General features: G+C 47.7%; 1 protein-coding gene and 1 long non-coding RNA gene across 2 annotated transcripts; one reads left to right on the plus strand and one right to left on the minus strand.

Annotated features, from left to right (window-relative positions):
• Positions 1-1,592: 1,592 nt before the first annotated feature.
• LOC135826482 (G2/mitotic-specific cyclin-B-like) lies at positions 1,593-14,014 on the minus strand. The gene is made up of 9 exons (XM_065339091.1): positions 13,893-14,014; positions 13,636-13,818; positions 11,453-11,704; positions 11,114-11,203; positions 10,484-10,555; positions 8,987-9,223; positions 8,058-8,198; positions 3,266-3,373; positions 1,593-2,592 (listed from the first exon to the last, which is right to left on the minus strand). Exons 1-9 carry the CDS (start codon positions 13,914-13,916, stop codon positions 2,494-2,496), a joined length of 1,206 nt encoding a protein of 401 aa, XP_065195163.1. The 5' UTR covers positions 13,917-14,014; the 3' UTR covers positions 1,593-2,493.
• A 331-nt stretch (positions 14,015-14,345) lies between these two features.
• LOC135825704 (uncharacterized) lies at positions 14,346-19,995 on the plus strand. Its single transcript, XR_010555114.1, has 3 exons — positions 14,346-14,632; positions 17,009-17,208; positions 18,252-19,995. It is a non-coding gene; the product is annotated as an uncharacterized LOC135825704 (long non-coding RNA).
• The last annotated feature ends 7 nt before the right edge of the window (positions 19,996-20,002 follow it).

Genomic DNA, 20,002 nt, shown 5'->3' on the forward strand with positions numbered 1-20,002 from the left:
GTTCCCTCTGTAAGAATATTCTCTGCCAACCATCCATGAGGCAGAGAAAACCAGGGCTGATGCTGGGCCACCTGGGCGTAACGGTACATGAACCGCAGTCGACTGATCATGTGACATGCTCTCCATATGAACAGTACTGTCTTTTCTTCATTCTTTCATGGTACACTGGGTATGGGTCTGAACAAGAGGACATAAGCCCCAAGGAGTGTGCAACTGGGGGGGGGGGGGGGGGGGGGGGGGGTGTGGTGGTGTTGCTATGTACTCTTGGCCTGAAGCTGACTGACGGCTTTTTTTACTATTATTCACAAACCCAACTTGTAAAATAAATAATTATGTGGACAAAAACAAACAGCTATAGCTACTGAGCAGGGGCTTCTTGGCGCGACAGCAGCTGCAGGTGTGCCTTGGGTGGAGTCACCCGGCCTAGGATATTTATTTAAAAGAAAAAAAGCATCCTGCTGGCTCGTCCAGAAGCTGTCAGCTCGGAGTACCGGTCCCTTGCTCTACGACTCCCTGCCTGACAGTCCTGATAAAGCTTGTTGTTGTTGTTTGGCTTATACATTTATAATTATAATAATATAAGCTTGCGTGAAAAAGGATCGAGCATGAGGATTTTGGTATGTCACTGGTGATCGGAGTTAGTAAGATAGAGTGACATGCTCTCCCAAACACTGTGCCTTACTCATATAAAGCCAAGTAAAAAAAAGATTTTTGATAATCAGAATTTTCCGAAGAAGTGTTTCTGGCGCATATTGCACATGTTCAGGTTACAAAAATAATCCATGGATAAAAATGTGTGGATTGCACAGGTTGGCAGTGACAAATAAGCACTTGTGCATTCGGAAAAAAAGTTCAACCCCCCAAATTCGAAGCATTTTTGCCATAGAAACTCAAGCTGAGGGTGGCCGGTAGAGAGACGTGCCCGTATCTGAGGCGTTTGAGTGTACTACCATTGTTGGTTGTGACTGCTACCAGTCTGCCTGGAACACTTTGAACATGTGCAGATGACTCTGTGATACAATTTCCTGCTGCCATGCGGCGGGCACGCACACACACACACACCGTTGACGCCCATCGCCGGAGGCGATGATACGGCAGAAGCCATAGCAACTTGTGCTGGGATTGCACCATTTAACAGCTTGCAAGGCTGAAGAATTGACCGTCACTATTCAGCCTGTCACACACGCACACACACACACAAGTACACTGGAATCACACTGCACTGTGTGATGTCGCTACGGTAAAAGCACGTTGAAGCTGTACATGAGAGCTTGCGTACGCGCGAACTGCTAAAAAGGTTCGCGTTTCGCTAAACACACGAGTTTTCTACCATTGATCGGGAAAATAAAAAATAAAATACATCCCAGGACGGACTGAAAATCGGGGCGGGCGCTGACGATCAACAATCAATTATTTTTACTTGGCCTAACAGAGTTCAAAGGAATCCCAGGAAAGGAGCCCACAGTCGGCAGACATGCTCTCCCAAACACTGTGCCTTACTCAGCAATCCAAGGAAAGGCGCCCGCAGAAGCCATGAACCATCTGAACAACACACCCACATGTCTCGCACAGTGAAGCCCGACACGGAGATGTTCAGGAAACGGTGACAAACTTCTTTATTTACTCAAAAATAAGAAAATCAGGGAACCAAAACGAGCAGTGCAAGAACAATGCATGGCAGTGACATAGCATGGATGCACACACAGGCAAACATACAGAGCAGAGGCGCTCACACTACAGGACACCACACCACGGTGAGCCACTGGCAAACACAAAACAACAGGGTCGAAACAAACGGATTGCTGCAGCGCCAGCCAGAGCCACGACCGGAGCCCACCCGACGGTGCTGTCGTCAGTGGAAACAAGTGAACTCCAGCCCGGATGGTGGCAGTTCGGGTCAAGCAAACAGACACGCAGAAAGACAAATGAAAGCAAGTGCAGTAACGCGCCGCAATGATAAAGATACAATGGAAAACAACTGCTGACTCAAGGAGCGAAGATAATGGAGCTAGAGAACAGGAAGATTGGGTTCGTTGGGAAGAAAACGTTTGGAAGATGAGCACCCCGAGTGGTTGGAAGGCTGGGCAAAGGAAGCGCCCGGGTGCAAGATATACGCCGTCGGATGACGCGGCGAAAAGAAATCTTTTTTGGTAATGTTGGTATTTGAGACTGACTGTGTGTGCAAGAGAGTATAAGCGTCGCACAATCCACTGACGTCTTTGGTAATGAGCGAGCAGTTACTGATACTAGTATGTTTGGGCAGTACCAACGAGAGTAGAGCCGGCGATGGTTTACAACAAATATAGGCTGCAGAGCTAACCAGTTGGGCGCTGAGTTATGTCCTAGTGAGAAACGAAAACACTTAGAGAGAGAGAGTACCTGGCAAAAGCGTTATCAAGAAGAAGACAGTTAAATAAACGCACCAGCGGTTCAGCACCAGTACTTGAATTCCTGTGAGGTCTGCGGGGACTCTGATGTCCGTGCCGACACTGCCTAGGCACTGGGGAACATGCGTTCGACATGCGCCGGTTGCAGTTCCGGCAGAGTTGCCACCGACTGGAGCTTGGAGTTGCTGTACTTTGAACGAACAGCCTGCAGCAACACCGAAAGAAACGACAGAAAACGAAAACAAGACAAAACCGGTCAGCTACCATTCAGCACACCAAGAAGGTAACCAGAGTCTTGAGAGGCTGAAGCGAATGAGAAGTTAAGAGAAGGGCATGAATATACCGTCACAACCAGGTCACACTGATCAACACTGAACCTTGAATACAGTTTCTGGATGGACCTAATACCCTCCCAGGGGCGGCATAAGGTACTGACTGAACTGAGCCATACTGGCTGGGGATCTATTGCCGGCACAAAGCAGTCTCTCCAGGAAGCAGAGTCTTGTCTAGTTGAATACTATTTCAAACACCTTGCAGGTCAGATAATGCACACCTTCTGAGCCATGCTGGTGGACTCTGAAGAAGGTTCACTTTGGTGTGAATGCCTGTTCCGTTGGACAAGACTGATTGCGCTTCAATGTAGCCGCTTTGCAGTCTGTGATCTGCTGATTGTCCTGGACCAAGCCCTGTAGAATATACAGGTGAGTGAGCGGATTTCCCATGGCCGCTAAGTAAACAGGGCGAGTTAGTGCAAGCGCAGCGCTGCGCCGAGAGCCCGCAACGTTGCCAAAGTATCTCGACTGATGTAATCGTATAACCTCTACAGAGAGTACGAAATCTCGCAGCGAACTAGACAGGACCAATACAAAGACACCTACCACAAGCTTTCTCTCGGTGGAGGTCCTCTTCAGGACCTGCGCAATGCGGCTAGTGCACTTGGAGAGCTGTGCCTCCGTGTACCCACTGTAGTATTCCAGCGTGGGAGTCTGCACCACAGCAAAACACACGCACGCACACACACACGCACACACACACGCACACACACACACACACATCACAGGCGAGTACAGTCAGAACACGGTATAAGGGGGTCGTCCATAAATATCGAACTTTTTCACAAAACGAAATAATTTCGTTAAGGGGTAGGAGGGGGTTGACCAATTTCGTTTCAGAAAACATTGATTCATGTACATGGCCGTTGTATATGCATGTATGTCAACATTTTTTTACGTTCTGAGAGGGAGGGGTGGGGTCTAAACTAAAATAATTCGTTTGGTGAAAAAAGTTCGATATTTACGATATTTAACCCTTTCACTGCCAGCTGACCACTCAAGGTGACAAGGCGCTCCCTGCCAGGCTGTCAGCTGAGCTGTACACCCCCTCCCTGCCAGGCACTTTTTACCTCCAGCTCGAAAAATCGAAAGGCCTACTTTTCCTGGATTTTTTGGTACTTTCTGTACGGAATATCGCTTTCCAAAGTATACATCGTAGGTAGACAACTCATAAAGGAAGCCATTGCCGTCGAAAAAAATCGCAAAATCCGAAGTACAAACGTGCTGCGCGATCTAGCGCCAGCCGCTGTACAAAAATGCGTGTCATGTCATGCGAAAGTGCGCCGCATGCGCTACATACACTATGTACACGATCGGCCCGGACACTCGCGAAGTAAAGTTAGTTGTTGTTTTGGAGAGAGAAGCAGATCCTTTTTTTCGTTCGCTGGGATTGAAAGATATGCCAGTGGACAGGAGAGCTACAACACTGGAAGCAGAGGAGATGGCTTGCGGAATCTTCTCTATCTTCGTGGCAACAGGACTTCAGTTGCGAGAGACTTTCGTCCTGTCGTTGCGGACGAAATTCTTGTTGCTGCCACCAGAAAACTCGGAGAACGAAACGTTCGTAAGTCGTTTGGTGAAGCGGATCGTGTCGGTGAACGGCTGCGGAATGTTCTGCCGCCATGGTGGTCGTTTGTTCTCCCCATTAGCAGCAGTCCAAATACTTTTCAACTTCGGAGAGTGAAGCGCTTCCCTGTTCCGTTGACAAGCGTTCGCGAGTGTAATTCACTTTCGCATCAGCTTGCAGTAGATCGTCAGGTTTTGAGCCAGAGGTAGGTGTCGTTGTAGAAAGAATATAATTATGTTGTAGCTGACATACCTGTAGTGTCTCTTGACCGTGCTGGTCGCCATTGCAACGTGGTAGTTCTTAGAAAATTTTAGTTCTGGACCCGGTGACCGCCGCCAGCGCTGTTTCCGTCAAGTTTGCAGTGAATGCGTCCGCGAGGAATTTATCGTCTGGTTGTCTCTACCCGTGACTCCAACCGCCTATCGCAACGGATAGCCGCCTGGAGTCTTGGGTAATAGCTAGGCATCAAGTCTGAACCAAATTCCATGCTCCGTGCAATGAAAGTTGACGGGAAAGAGGAAAATACTCGCACCGACTCAGCGAGGTGGAAGTGCGTGAGAACCGGTTTCTTCCTCGCCGATCGGCTAAAAATCGGATGCGCATTTTCAATGACGCTGGTTCGATTTTTTTCAAATGGCAACCCATACTTCTGGAAGCGTATTTCGATGGGTATGGACATCTTCCAGGGCCCAGTGGCCGTCTACCACGGCAAAACATCTCCAATATTCGAAAATAGAGGCACGAACTGGGTGAGGTCTGCCTGTCGACGGAAGTCGACAACAGCACTGGGGACTGCATGTTTACTCGTCGACGCAAGTCGACAATGGCACTCGGAGTGCATGAATGCGCTGTCGACTGCAGTCGACAGCGGCAGTGAAAGGGTTAAGGCACTGGTCATATTCAGCTGAACACCCACACAGTATGATACCACAGAGTACAGAACTCTGCAAGAGTGTGCAACTCTCACAGACCCGGCTGTCCCAACAGAATTTCAAGTTGACTATTATTTACGATCCAATGCTCCCTGCACCAGTGATTTACGACATTTTAAGGGGCCTGGCTAAGCTCTACGGCGTGTCAACACATCACACGTGCTTCCAAATGGGGCCTTGTCCGCCACCGGTTATCGATATGTCTGGTAATACGTGCACAGTGCTAGTGTGCATCGCATCATAAAAAAAGACGTCAACTGGAAATAATAAATGATACTTTGTCGGTACAGCACCCCTTACTGGAGTTGCACACTCTTCGGGAGTTATGTACTCTTGATGATACAAGTGGAATCCTGAGAAAAAAACCGCGGAGAAGAATTCCGAACATGTACCCATTGTCGTAAAGCGAATCTTGTTAGCAACAGGTCGCGACAAGCAAGCTACCACAACACCTAGTTAGTCAAAGTCTGAATGTCAACAAGCCCATTGCGCAGGTTTAAGAGAGCATGTCTGAGAATACCAAAGTATGTGTGCAAGTGGATCTCTCCGATTTCGCTCAAAATTTGCAGGTAGGTTGCCTTTGGGGTGTGGATCGACTGTGCAAAGCCCTTGAAAAAGTTTCTGAAGGGAACCTTGAAATTTGCATACCCCTCAAAAATGGCCGAAATATCACATTATTTATGGGTCTAGAAACGAGTCACGCCACAGCGTATACGAACAAGCTATGAACAAAACTCCATCAAGCCAACATTGCCTCACCTTAGAAGAGTTCCTGGAGCAGTACCGCTTAGCCACGCCAGCATCCCAGAAGACGAGGTCCATCACCCCCTGACGCCACAAATGATCGTCTTGAAAATAGCCAATTTACAAGCGCTGGCAAAACAGCCAGCTACGTCCTCAATTGGCCAGAACTATACACCGGCAGATAGTAGAACACCTCTTCTAGCGCTGAGGACATGTCCCCCATCTTCCTTTTGGGGTTTTCTTGAAATAAACTTTTTTGAATTTTTCCACTCGACCATGCTGAAATACGGCCAAAGTCATACCTGCGCAGGAAAGCTCGCCCCGTCGCGACGTCTCCTCAGCAATTTCTACTCCAACACTACTCCCAAGGCCGCAGAACAAAGTATAGTGTTGACTCTGACAAGGAAAAGCAGCGGTGATCACTTGTCACTCCAAACGACAAGCTTCTCCTTGCGCCACCAATAATTTTTGTGCGACTGTTGATGCAAAAGTGACTGAAGGCCTGATAGCTGAGCGCAGTTTTTGAATTTTATTGCAAGATGCACGGTGAGATCGCGTGCTCTGTGACGTAGGATGACGCTTCCTGCGTCACGATACTCGTACGCGCCCAACGATCGTGAAAGTGCCTGGAACGCTACTCGGAACAGACCATGATGGCAGAGGTAAGATGAGCTTCATTTCCTGCTTGAACTGCTGAGTACCCCAACAAACTGTCCTAGGAGTGTTGCAATGGCAGCAAGCCGTTGAAATATGCCCCGTACAGCATGGAGAGTTATTCGTCTTTCACACATACCTCCTGCAATCCCGAACATAGTCCAACAGTAAAAGTCCCTTGTTTTCATGTCGATGCTCGACAAAAGCGGCTAGCTCGGTCCCTGTGTTGACTGGCACGCGAGTAGCACTGACTGCACGCACTTGTCGCGTGAACTGCATGAGAGATTTCTTACGTCATAAAGAATGTGATTTCATCATCATTTCACTGGTCTTCGACCTACATGGTCAGGGAAAGTCCCGGTTCGTAGGCCTACAACACTCCCAGCGTGTTCTTGAGCGCAGTAACAACACAAGTGGGATCACTTCCAGACCACCGGGCGTTCAAGGCGAGTAACAAGCGCACTTGACGAAGGTGACTCTGAAATCTCGTGAGCCGTGCAACACAAGTGGGATCACTTCCAGACCACCGGGCGTTCAAGGCGAGTAACAAGCGCACTTGACGAAGGTGACTCTGAAATCTCGTGAGCCGTGGGCCACGCGACTTGGCATTCTTGCGTCACAAGGCACGTGATTTCACCGTGCATCTTGCAATAAAATTCAAAATCTGCGCTCAGGCCTTCAGTCACTTTTGCATCAACAGTCGCACAAAAAATTATTGGTGGCGCAAGGAGAAGCTTGTCGTTTGGAGTGACAAGTGATCACCGCTGCTTTTCCTTGTCAGAGTCAAAACTACACTTTGTTCTGCGGCCTTGGGAGTAGTGTTGGAGTAGAAATTGCTGAGGAGACGTCGCGACGGGGCGAGCTTTCCTGCGCAGGTATGACTTTGGCCGTATTTCAGCATGGTCGAGTGGAAAAATTCAAAAAAGTTTATTTCAAGAAAACCCCAAAAGGAAGATGGGGGACATGTCCTCAGCGCTAGAAGAGGTGTTCTACTATCTGCCGGTGTATAGTTCTGGCCAATTGAGGACGTAGCTGGCTGTTTTGCCAGCGCTTGTAAATCGGCTATTTTCAAGACGATCATTTGTGGCGTCAGGGGGTGATGGACCTCGTCTTCTGGGATGCTGGCGTGGCTAAGCGGTACTGCTCCAGGAACTCTTCTAAGGTGAGGCAATGTTGGCTTGATGGAGTTTTGTTCATAGCTTGTTCGTATACGCTGTGGCGTGACTCGTTTCTAGACCCATAAATAATGTGATATTTCGGCCATTTTTGAGGGGTATGCAAATTTCAAGGTTCCCTTCAGAAACTTTTTCAAGGGCTTTGCACAGTCGATCCACACCCCAAAGGCAACCTACCTGCAAATTTTGAGCGAAATCGGAGAGATCCACTTGCACACATACTTTGGTATTCTCAGACATGCTCTCTTAATAACAATGAAACCTACCCATGTGCCTTTGTTGAGCAACTTGAAGGTGAGATTGAGAGCGGATGCTGCTATCGTTGATGGCAGCTCACAGATCATGTCACCTTCTGGCAGCGTCAGCTCCATCAAGTACTTGGCAATAACATGCATGAGCGCGTCGGCCTGGGGTAGACACATAACACAGATAGACGATCAATTTCAACACAGGCCCTCAAACAGGGTTGACCGATTTCGAAAGCCGCCGCTCGAGGAAAGCTGTGTCCAGAAAACAATCAAAATAGGCAAGGGCAGTGTTGCCACATCATTATAGCCAAGTATCAGTAGACTGAAAAAAATAAAATGGACCCCCCCCCCTCATAGTAACCCTAATAATATTATACCGTAGAATCCAGCGAATAAACCCACCCGCGCATAAGCATAGGCCAAGTTCGAACATCGCCAAGCTTCGTTGTACAAACCCACCAGCGGGATTCTACAGTGCACACGACTCAGGCTGAGTTTGCCGATTTCCCCCAGACAGCTGTATTGTAGGAGAGAGCTATGGAAACACTCGTAATGAGCAGTAAAAGCCAAAATTCTGGACCATGACTTCTAAACCAAGCACAAAGGTCAGATTTGGACACTTTCATGGCTGTTGTCGGCAGGTCGTGACAGGCCTCAAAAATCGACAGGCTACTGACATGTCGGCAGGTGTGGCAACACAGCAAGGGAGAGGACAAAAGCTGCAAGGCATGCGATGACAGAATAAAGAAAAGCAGAGACTCCCCCCCCCCCCCCACCACACACAAACTTCATCTCAACTCCACTATTTTGGCAGTTTCGTAACAACATCTAAGAGGGCACCACCAGTGTCAGCTAGCACCTCTGAGAGCATCAAACAGCCGTCAAAAAATCCACAGAAATTGATACTAGGGGGACAGTCACCAACACACGCAGCAGTAGGAACTTACATGTCCAGCCTTGGAATTTCTTCTGAGGAACTGCAAGCAGAAAGGCTTTCCGAGCTCAAACTCCAGAGTTGCCAAGATCCTGACCTCCATGGCGCGGATTTGCGACGCTGTGTAGGTGTTGTCCGTGATGAAGACAAAGTCCTCAATCTCCGGCGCGTAGATCTCCTCGTACTTGGAGGCCAGAAGCATGGCGGTGACACCAACCAGCTGCAGTTGATTGCGAGGTGGCATGTTCAACTAGGGATACGACGGAATAAGAAACAAACAAAACAGCATTACATTACAAGACTCAAAGGAAGTCATGTAGCTATGACAACTATGTACACAGGGGACCTAGGTCGCAGCCATTTTTCATCAGGCGTGGTGCCACAACCAATGGATGCGAGTTGCAAATCTTGCTGTTACTTTATGGTTGCCATGGAAAGCCGCAGAGCAGTGTGAGAGCACGTGCTGGTCACAGACCTTGTAATGTATTTTGTATTTATGGATTTTCCACAGGGAGGGAGTCTCCGTGTGTAAAGCCCGGCCAAGTACACGAGGCAAAGCTTTCCAAAAGACTTGCAGCGCGTGCGTCGTAGAAAAGATTACGTCAACAAATTCCGCCACAGGCGAACCCATCCGCGAGTTGCACACTCTTGTCTATCTACTCTTGGTTATACGGACCTTTCTTTTTCATCTGCAAGGCGACACATACTCCCTGCGAATCAAACTCCAAATAAGCAACGGAACCCGTACATGAGAGATGATACGACCCACTACAAAGCGCAAATACCCCATTATCTGCATCCAGCACACTCTGGCATGGCTAGTTGTCAGGAAGAAGGCAACATAACACCCCACAAAGCCACTGGCGAGTAGTGGTCTTTGGTCGTTTCCGCATAAGTGGTCCCTTTTCTGCTGGATTAGGGAGGGCGCTGGAATATAAAATCTGATTTACTGCTGCAGTGTGCATAAAGAGGACTTTTTGGTTACTGAAAATGGTGCTGGTTTATAAAGTGCCGGATTAAAGAGTGACCACTGTACTAGTAAGTGACATGAACTGATCAAAAAGTAATGCTAGGAAAGACCTCGTCGGGCTTGTTTCACAATAGGGAGGTTTAGTTCCCACGTAATGGAAACGCGTACGTGGGTGATCCACGTAAAGTGGATGAAGGGCACCCGCTTTGCAATGTTGTGTTTAGTCACACGGAACAAACAAAAGCATGAAGCGAACGGCCCAAACCTGGTCAAAGACGAAGCTACCCGGGCCTAAGAAGCTCATCCAATATTTTGATTTCGTGCTTCTTCAGCTGAGCACCCTCACAGCTCGCACAATGCGCTCCATTCTGATGTTCACCCACGTTCTGGCGGAACGTGGGTGAGCCTCCATACATGGTATGTCGTGAATCAGAAAACGTCTGTACGTGGGTCACTGAGTATCACGTGGTACACACACGTGAAATACCCACGGATTACGTGGGACTAAACCTCCCTAATGAGACCATCCACACAACTTACAGAAAGGAATCGATCCAGTATAGCCACAGCTACGTACAGTGTCTCTTGAAGCAACTGGAAGCGACTGTGAACCTGGAAACAGGAAAGCAAACACACGCGTATTGAATTTCATTCAAAAATGCAAGAGAAATTACGTAGAGCGGCTCAGCCTGATAGGATGCCCCCACCCCCAACCGAACTTGAGGCATACTCTAATTTCAAATTTTCGGTGCTCAATATTTTTGGCATGAGGGCAAAAGGCCAGGTTAGATGCACAGAAGTTTTACGTACAGAAAAGCAGTTCCCTATTGGTTTATGTGGTTTAGTGTTTGTTCTGAAAATAAAAGTACACCGAAAATTTGTGAAATTACACGTGCTTCATCGCACACACCTAGACATACCGGTATACTACAGACTAACAGTGTTCTGTTTTGCTCATGGGCAAAACCTACCGACGTGGGCTTCCCACGTGCGGAGAACAAGAGAACAAAAGAGCAAGAGCGAGAAAGAAGCATGCAAAGATTGCTGTTGAAGTATGTGGAGTCGTCCAAAGGCCAAAGTCCTGGGATTATAAAATGCTGCCTGGACATGCAACGCACATCCACACAGCAACACGCACAGCTCTCTCTCTCTCTCTCACACACAGCTCACCTGAATGAGCCAATCCACAAGGATAGCTCTCATTTCGGTGGTAACGTCGCGTTGACCATGGAAATAATTCCTCTGCAGCGAGTATTTGCTCTGCACAGTAACGACAGCAGCAAAAAGAACCGGTCACTAGAAACAATTGCAGACACACCTCACTCACAAAATAACTACAAACATAAGACATCTGGCAAGGGTGCAACTAGAACTCCCATGATTGTTACAAAATCGCCAACAGAATCCCATATATTGCAGGCCGTACACGAGCATCGCACAGACACACATATACGCGGGCAGTGATACAGCCAAGAGCAAGCTGGTTCCTAGACAGAGCGGTGCGCTTACCTCTAACCGGCGCATGTAGTGATATATTTCCTGGACATACTCGGAGCACAGCTGAGGGTTGTCTGCATCTCCCGCGTCCACATCCTCGATGTGCATCATCTGGGAGAAGGCAACTGCCACCTGGTCAGCAGCAGAGTCAACATGCTCGCGAGTGGCGGTGGTCGTGGTGGATAGCTGCTGCGTGTCAGCAGTAGTCGACGCGGTGGTGGCTGTCGGCACGACATCAGCCTCTTTAGCTCGGGACCGTGTAGTCTAGACGCGGATAACAGACAAGAAAACAACACACACACACATTAGTCTACTTTGTTTGCATGCACGCACCATTGATCTCAACCACAGATGTGATGGGTGTATCATAGCAAGTCGCGGTGGTGCAGGTCACTGAGCTTGTCCTGATTTCGGTTTTTTGATACAGATAGCCTGGTGACTTTACTTGTCGGTGGATGTACACAGTCACACAAAACACCGAAATCCTGAAACTGGACGTCTAAAATCAAGCACAAACTTGGCTGATTTCCAGGCTATGAAACATGAAAATTTGAGCTGTACGCAAGTCTCGGCTTGGCTGACCTCATCAGGGTGACGTAGTGCACGAACTGCGCTGTTTCAGATCTGCTATGCACAGTTGCACACTCTGGTTTATGTACCCCACCAAGAGTGTGCACCTACATGTACGTGCATAACTTCTGTACAGTGCGGCGACGGCAGAACTTCACATCGCGTGACATGGTTCAAAAGATTACGCTGGCAAGCAGTGCAAAGTGACCACGAGAGAGTTGAACCCAAAGCACGGTTGCGCACAGCCCTGTATCTGTCATGAACAAGGTGCAGATAATGTGTACGGGTTCGTCACGTGATGCGAAGTTCTCCCGTCGCAGACCCTACAGCTGGAGTTGAACACTCTTTGGGGGTTTATATGTACTCTTGATATAAGCAAGAGTCATAACCCCCAGAGTGTGCAACGCCACACAAATCTCTGTCACAACTCGTTTTCAACATTACGTCATTTTCATGTCGCTGCGCGTGCAGGCCGCGACATTCGCTACATGAAAATGACGCAATGTTGAAAACGAGTCGTGACAGAGATTTGTGTGGCGTTGCACACTCTGGGGGTTATGGATTCTTGATATAAGTTATAGAACCATTGTCTGAATCCAGCACTCCACGCACCCGTGCATTTCACCAGGAAAAACAAGTTCATAGTACACTACAAATGATATGCCGTGCTTAATATACACGCACAGGGCTTCACCGTTAGAGTAGGTCTCGCCCAGTACCAGACCACAGTAGTACCAAGAGTTCATACCCCCCCCCCCCACACACACACACACGGTGCACAGTTTTCATCAGCATTTTCAACACGGGTGGAAAGTCTTCACGGTTGAAAGAACGTTGTCTGTTTATGCGCAGAGAGTTGACGTTGGCAGATACCTGATATGGTAAGAAAAGTCCAGTCGTGCAATACATAATGCAAACACTCCTGTCAATCTGTGTTCATGGCGGGGTTGACCCGGTCCTGGATTTTAGGTGCGTGAAGACTGGGGGATGTTTGAACTGCGCAGGCACCCACGTGAGGAAAAATAAGCTCCTCTTGAAGAAGTACAGATCAAACAGTCAGTGTTGGAGGTTCGAGTGTCAATTGAGTTCTTTGTCATGGCCTTTGATAAATTGAACGTCTTCACTGCCTGATAAAACGCACTCATTTCGAATTCGAAATGCACACATTTCTCGGAACGTCAAGAAATTTCAAAACCAACACCTTTCTTTGGCGCTTTAGACCTTGTGAGAGTGAGCAAGATCATCGCGTTTATGCGTGATACTGCCGCTTGGACACGAACCTCTTGTTGCAGTGTGAGCCCTCCCTGTGCGGAAGGAAAGGATGGACGAAAGGCATTGTACAATGTTCTCAGCTTGACACAAAGAGCCGAAGCTTCAACTCAATGATGCTGTCTACAGAGTAGGTAGGCACGAACAAAGTACAAACATGGAGGAGTTTTATTTCGAAGTTCAAAAGAGCAAAGACTTCACCCAGACTATGTGAAACATGTGGCAAAATCCTATCCTCAAGGAAATACTTCCTCGCCAAACTAAGCCAATGGCTTTGACTTCAAAAGCGGGGGTCGAAGTCCCCCCTCGATGCGTATTGAGCGCTAAAATAATTACAAACACAAACTAGAACCAACCCTGCGTGTATCAACGGCGGCAGTAGTAGCCTTCTTGGTACCAGCTTTGCTTTGTTGAGCAATGGACTGGGACCTGTTGCTGATATCACCAAGAGCACTTCGGGTGCTCTTGCCAACGAGGGACGGCTCGACAACGGTCTTGCCTGGGGCAGGACCAGCGATGGTGTTTTCCATGCCGGAACGCTGCAAAACGGGCAGAGATGCAACGCTCCATGAACAACGCGTCCACCAGTACCTTCGACACAGAACATACTTACAAGATTAGCTCTCCGGAGGGCCATGGTTGAACGTTGGTGGGCAAAAGGTCAAAAAGACTTAGCACTTTTCTTCTCTTCTCCACACAACACAACACCAGGAAGAGAAACACAACAGTCAGCTGACGAAAAGCTTGGAGCTGGCCTCTTTATCATCTTTTCAAATTTCGTGACACAAAGCGGAGTAGCCAATCAGAGCTCGATCACGTGGCCAAAATGTACGAAAGAACGACGTCATAGTACTCTACTGGCATGACATCCGCGTACCCGCACATTTGAAAAAAATGTGTGTGCGTGTACGTGTGCACGTGCACTCGAGAGTACTCTCTTGCTACATTTTTTTGTAGGATGCTGCACCATGTCACGTGCACGTCGTTGATTTTTCCCTGCTTCGTCTCCTCCGATCCTACACACTTGACTTGTATATTTTCATTTTGGGTGCAAGCAAGAGTACATGACTGTACTCTTGGTGCATGCTAGCAGTAGCATTCTGCACGAAAATGAAAATAATAATTATTACCTCCAGTTCTTTACCATCCTAGCCAGGTCTAGGCGTCTTCGTGTTGAATTCTTTTAATCCTGTCCCATTCCCTCCCGTGGAGCGGTGTTGGATGCGAGTAATCAGATCTAACAGAATGTCGAAGGGAAATTTTGTCGTCCCTTCGTTTCCACTGAAATTCAAAAAGCTTTATTACGTCTCGGCGATTCGAAGATAGCACCGGAGCTAAAAGGACAGAATCGAAGTAAGGCATTAGAATAGTGTGCACTTTAGATCTTGTAACACCAAGCACAATCTTCTGAAACTGACACCCTGACTACTCCACTTTTGTGACGTAAATGTTATTCCAAAATACAGGTACATGTACATGTACTCTGGGTTCATGACATGCACTCTAGAGTCTGGACTATTCCAGAATTTCAATTTTAGGGACATTGGAAATAATTTCGAGCACCAGTTAGTAGTTACCCACTGCACTGTACAGTAAAACCTGTCAAGGCGACCACCTGTCCCAGAAGACCACTGCAACCAGGACACAGGGATGCTTTTTCCAGTCAAACGACCTTGGATAAGGAGACCACCTGGCAACAGAGGCCACATTTCGAAGGTCCGTTGAGCGGTCGTCTTAGACAGGTTTCACTGTATTAGTATTAGTGATTTCTGATCAGAGCTAACAGATTCAGTTCACATTCGAAGGCGCTCGGCGGGATGACGATTGATGGCATTGCGTGTGAACACCAGGAGCAGCAATGCAACCGTGCTATCGTGCAAATCGGGAAGCGGCGGAAGATCTGTTCAACTGTTTTTTAAATACCGTCAAGAGTACATAACCCCCAGGCCGTGTGCAACTCCACCTATAAGCCGTATGCAGGTTGTACAGATGCCCGAAATCCCGCAGAATCTCGTAGAATCCCGTAGACCCGGTTGGGTGTTGAATGTGCATGACCCCAGTGTGTTTGCTGCTATTTCCACTACGAAATGGACCCTGAAGGCATTTCATATGAAAACTTGCACTATGCACTGTTTGCCAGCGTAACCTATTGAACCATGTCACGTGGTGTGCAGTTCTGCCGTCGTCGCAGCACTGGATAGAGATTGTGCAGGCAGTTGCACACTCTTGGGGCTATGTACTCTTGATACCGTGTGAGCACATGTGGGGATACAAGCGTACAGAACAGCTACTAGTATGTTTCGAGTGTGAACTGACCGTATCCATGGCGTTGCGTGGCAATGTGCATAACGACAATTTAAACTTTGCCAATTTGAGCATTTCAGCCACTAGTTCCCATTGAAATTTACCGAATGAATGATACAGCTGAATTTATTTTTAGCAAGTCAGGATTTCAAGGATTTTTATTTGCTTATTTGGGGATGCTGTGAAGCGATAAACGTTTACGACGCACGGATGTTGCGTTTTCAAGAATCACACTGCATCACCGTTAGAAAATGTCGAGATTTGATCTCTTCAGTTCGATCATGTATTGTCGACATGTTCACGATCAATGCGAAAAGCAGCTTGCGGCGATTTATATTTGCGAATGTGTGGTGGCGAAAATGGCTAAGTTTTATCTCTAGCGAAGTTTCTCAGTTTACAGCAGTGCAGGACTTTGACAGGCGAACTGGTGTGTCTTTTCATGTGGCTTTTAGTAGAGTGGCACAAAGTGTGCGGCTACTTTTTGGTGTTCATTACAAAGTGATACATTTAGTGTCAACATGGTTCTGTTTCTTTTGACGAGAAATAATAAAATCGAATTGGTGAAAAACAAGAAATTAGGATCGAAATGTTCAACCTGTCACAGGGTGTGCTTTATGCCTTGCGCCGATTGACGTTGAACAACCCAACAACTGCTACATGTCATGTCATACAAATTGCACAAAATGTCGCAGCTCGCCCCAGGCTTCCCGGCGGCTCTTACGTATCGTCAGCGTTTCGCTGGATGTGAAATTGGCTTTCTGAACCATTCTCACTGCCTTTGAAGGCAGAAATTGCCAGAAACACAAACCCCTGAACAGTGTGCGAAATTTGCGCTTATCTATTGTTGATAGCACATGTCTAACTCACCGAGTGGCTCATTATAATGACGATGTGAGCGCCTCTTGATTTCAGGCGGTGTTTATAATTATGGAGTTTTTACCCCGGGGCTGACCTCGACTCAGTCTTCACACAAGTGCACACCCAATGTCTGGGATAAAACTCAGGCTAGGCTGGTGACTTTAAACTCACCCTGGGCTGGAAGTGTGTACAATCATTTGTCCTCTTTTGACCATACTGGCATAGAAGAGAATTGACCCGATACTAACATGTACGCTCTATAGTGGAGTCATCCCGGGATGATAACAGAAGCCCCCCCCCCCACACACACACACACACAAATTGGATGGAAAATTATATAATAATATCTGAAGAAGGGAGGATGGCAACACCATTTTTGCATTTGGCTGGGTTTAAGTGCTCACATGACCGGATTTCACTGAGCAGCACTGTGCATGTGTGTGTGTGTGTGTGTGTGCGCATGTGTGTATGTGTGTGTGTGTGTGTGTGTGTGTGTGTGTGTGTGTGTGTGTGTGTGTGTGCATGTGTATGTGTGCATGTGTATGTGTGCGTGTGTCTACCCTTCAGGTGACGATCTCTCTATCATGTGCTTAACATGTGAAACAGCGCAACTCACTCGTCAATGTGTCGTCATGGCACACTGTGAACCCTCTACTGCTGCAAGCAGCAGCAAGCTACATTCCGCAGTGCCGAAGGAAGCAGGGTGACAGAGCATAGGATATGATCTCTGTTGCCGCTTGTATCTCTGGCCAGAGTGAAGCACTTGTGTGAGTCTTGTACACTGTTCGTTATGATATTGTATAGCGGCCATATGCAGCACAGCCTAATGGGAACATCAGCACTGCGTACATGTACATGCCATGCCGTTCATTGCTTACTGTTTGGGAGGCGCGCGCATGTGTGTGTGTGTGTGTATGTGTGGAAAGCCACTTCATAGCTGTGTGGTGTAGACCAGGCTGAAAAGTGGCGGTCAATTCTTCAGCCTTGCAAGCTGTTGAATGGTGCAATCCCAGCGCAAGTTGCTATGGCTCCTGCTGTAGCATCGCTATCATCGCCTTTGGCGATGGACGTCAAATGGTCAAATAGTGTGTGTGTGTGTGTGTGTGAGAGAAGCAGTTCCTTGTTGACGATGGTGCTCACTCAGCTTTAGCTGACCTGTGGATGTAGCTACAGCACTGTCGGGTGCCGAAGAATGAACAGGCTAGAAATTCACCAAGCAGCACAGCATACCGTTATCTGCGCGGTGACTCCACTGCGGATAGACTGATGTATATGAAAATAAGAGGGGTCTAGGCTACGAGGCTGACCTCCCCCCCCCCCCCCCCCCCCCCCGTCCAGTTCTTCGGCACCCGGCAGTGCTGTATGAGTACAAATTTTCGTTCACGAAATCTTTCGTTATTTCACTCCACCAGCAGGCTTGTTACGTACTAAATTTCGTTTTTGGTCGAGGTCTGTCACCCCGAACGTTCAGAAGAAGATCTTTCGTTATTTCACTCCACCAGCAGGCTTGTTACGTACTAAATTTCGTTTTTGGTCGAGGTCCGTCACCCCGAACGTTCAGAAAAAAGCTTTAGTTTGGTACAAACTTTAGTTATTCCGTGCCCCCTAACGAATATGGCGAAAGTTAATTTCCAAACGAAAATTTGTACTTCTACAGTACTGAGCAGGTGGTGCATGTGCTGTACATGTGGTGCATGTGGTGGATATTGCACGTAAGGTGCATTTATTATGACCCACCCCGTGTCGGGGTTGGCAGGCTAAACAACACATTAAAAAACATTGGATGTTGTGACTTACTGTTTTTTTTCAGAGGAATTTTTGAATGGGTCTGGAGATGGCCACCGTTTTGGAATGGAGCAAGAACACCAGGTCCTGCTCCCACATCATCATCGTCATCAACAGCAGCAAAAGCAACAACACGAGTGTGAGCTGTAGCCACCGCGGCCGCAGGAACAGCAGCATCCGAGCAGCAACAGCAGTAGCGGCAGCCGCAGCCGCAGCAGCAGCAGCAGCAGGAACTGCACCGCATTAGCCTCACTGGCAGTAGCAGGAGCAGGGACAGCAGGATCAGCAGTAGTGGCAACTGCAATAGCCGCACTAGCAGCAGCAGTAGTAGCAGCAGTAGTAGTGGCACTAGGAGGTGAACACATTTTCATGGAGCGTGTGTGCGTGTGTCGGGGGGGGGGGGTGAACATGCATACGAGTTCAAGGTGTGTGAACACAGTTCATGGAGAGTGTGTACAATCATGGTGTGTGTAGGATTGGGGAGAGTGAACAAAAAAAAACCCTGAATATGTACTCAGCTCACATACCCGCGTACGTGTGTGGGTGAGGTGGGCTGCGAGTCACCATGCCGTCCATGTTTGGACCACAAGTGCGCGCTCACACTTCACAGGCCGCTGCAGGGTGAGCAGAAGTGTGGCCAGAAACCATGGGAACTTCCCCATCCTCGACCCTGCCGATATGGACAAAGCATGGCCAGCTGGTACCACTCAGTAGAGATTTCACGTGCAATGAACTAACAAGTAACCGACATTCATTGGATTGAAATGAATGTACTCATGTACAGTGTGGATCGGTTATAGCGTGGTCGTGTAAAAGAATATACTGCCTGCAAGAATGAACTCTCATGTTTTCATAATCATAACATGGGTTTCAAGTGCACATTAATTTATTCTTACAAGCAATTTTATCGCACACTAGAATACTAGTATAATTATCGGTCCTAAGAATGGTTTTTGTGTAGTGAAACACGCTAGATTAGTACTTGTACAAAGTATATCGCCTGTAGTAATAATACAGTAGAGTCGCGCGCTGAAGAACGTGGAGCCCAAGAACGTCCAGCCTGAAATACTAAGAACGCCACAGCCTAAAGCTAAGAACGTCGGTGTTGGTTTTCTGGCGGCTTGTGGGACACATATGATTCAGTATGGATTGATTCTAAGAACGTGTTATAAGAACGCAGCCAGATTACTGAAAAATAAGAACGTCCCAGGCTAACCCCTCGGAAACAACGTTCTTGGGCGCGCGACTACTGTATCCGTCCAATGCAATTCTGATCCGACTCGCGTTGGGTCGTAGTGCATGCTGCAGGTTCAACTGTTGTGGTCATGTAACTCATGACGTTGCATAGCCACATGGTAAGCCTATGTGACTACATGTATGACCAGCCGCATGCACAGTAACATTACATAGTCATTGCATGTACGATGATCTTACTGCCTCTGCGCACATGCACATGACATGTCACACTTGATTTATCGTGTGTAAGAAACATCGGAAACAAGAATAGAAAGTCGTTTTTCAAACACCCACGCTATAACCGATACCTACTGTACATTGTATAGTATGCATGTATGAATTCATAATAGCCATGAACAGTGCCATGTGTTTATTAGTAACTCGACTGTACACAAATACAATACAATGCAGTGCAGTCATGTAGTACAATGTTTTTTTTTGGGATGGCTTTTTATTTTTCACCCTCCCTCATTGAATGTACAATGTATGAAGTACGAATGTATCAAGAATGTATCAAGTACGAGAAAGGTGACAAGAAAC

The sequence above is a fragment of the Sycon ciliatum genome, chromosome 10 (assembly GCF_964019385.1).
Source record: "Sycon ciliatum chromosome 10, ocSycCili1.1, whole genome shotgun sequence".
NCBI lineage: Eukaryota > Metazoa > Porifera > Calcarea > Leucosolenida > Sycettidae > Sycon > Sycon ciliatum.

Coding starts and splice junctions, on each gene's coding strand:
- LOC135826482 (XM_065339091.1), bottom strand. CDS start 13,916: ATGGCCCTCCGGAGAGCTAATCTT. Junction 11,705..13,635: donor CCGCCGTTGATACACGCAGG/GTTGGTTCTAGT, acceptor ATCCGCGTCTAG/ACTACACGGTCCCGAGCTAA. Junction 3,374..8,057: donor TGCTCAACAAAGGCACATGG/GTAGGTTTCATT, acceptor GCTGTGGTGCAG/ACTCCCACGCTGGAATACTA.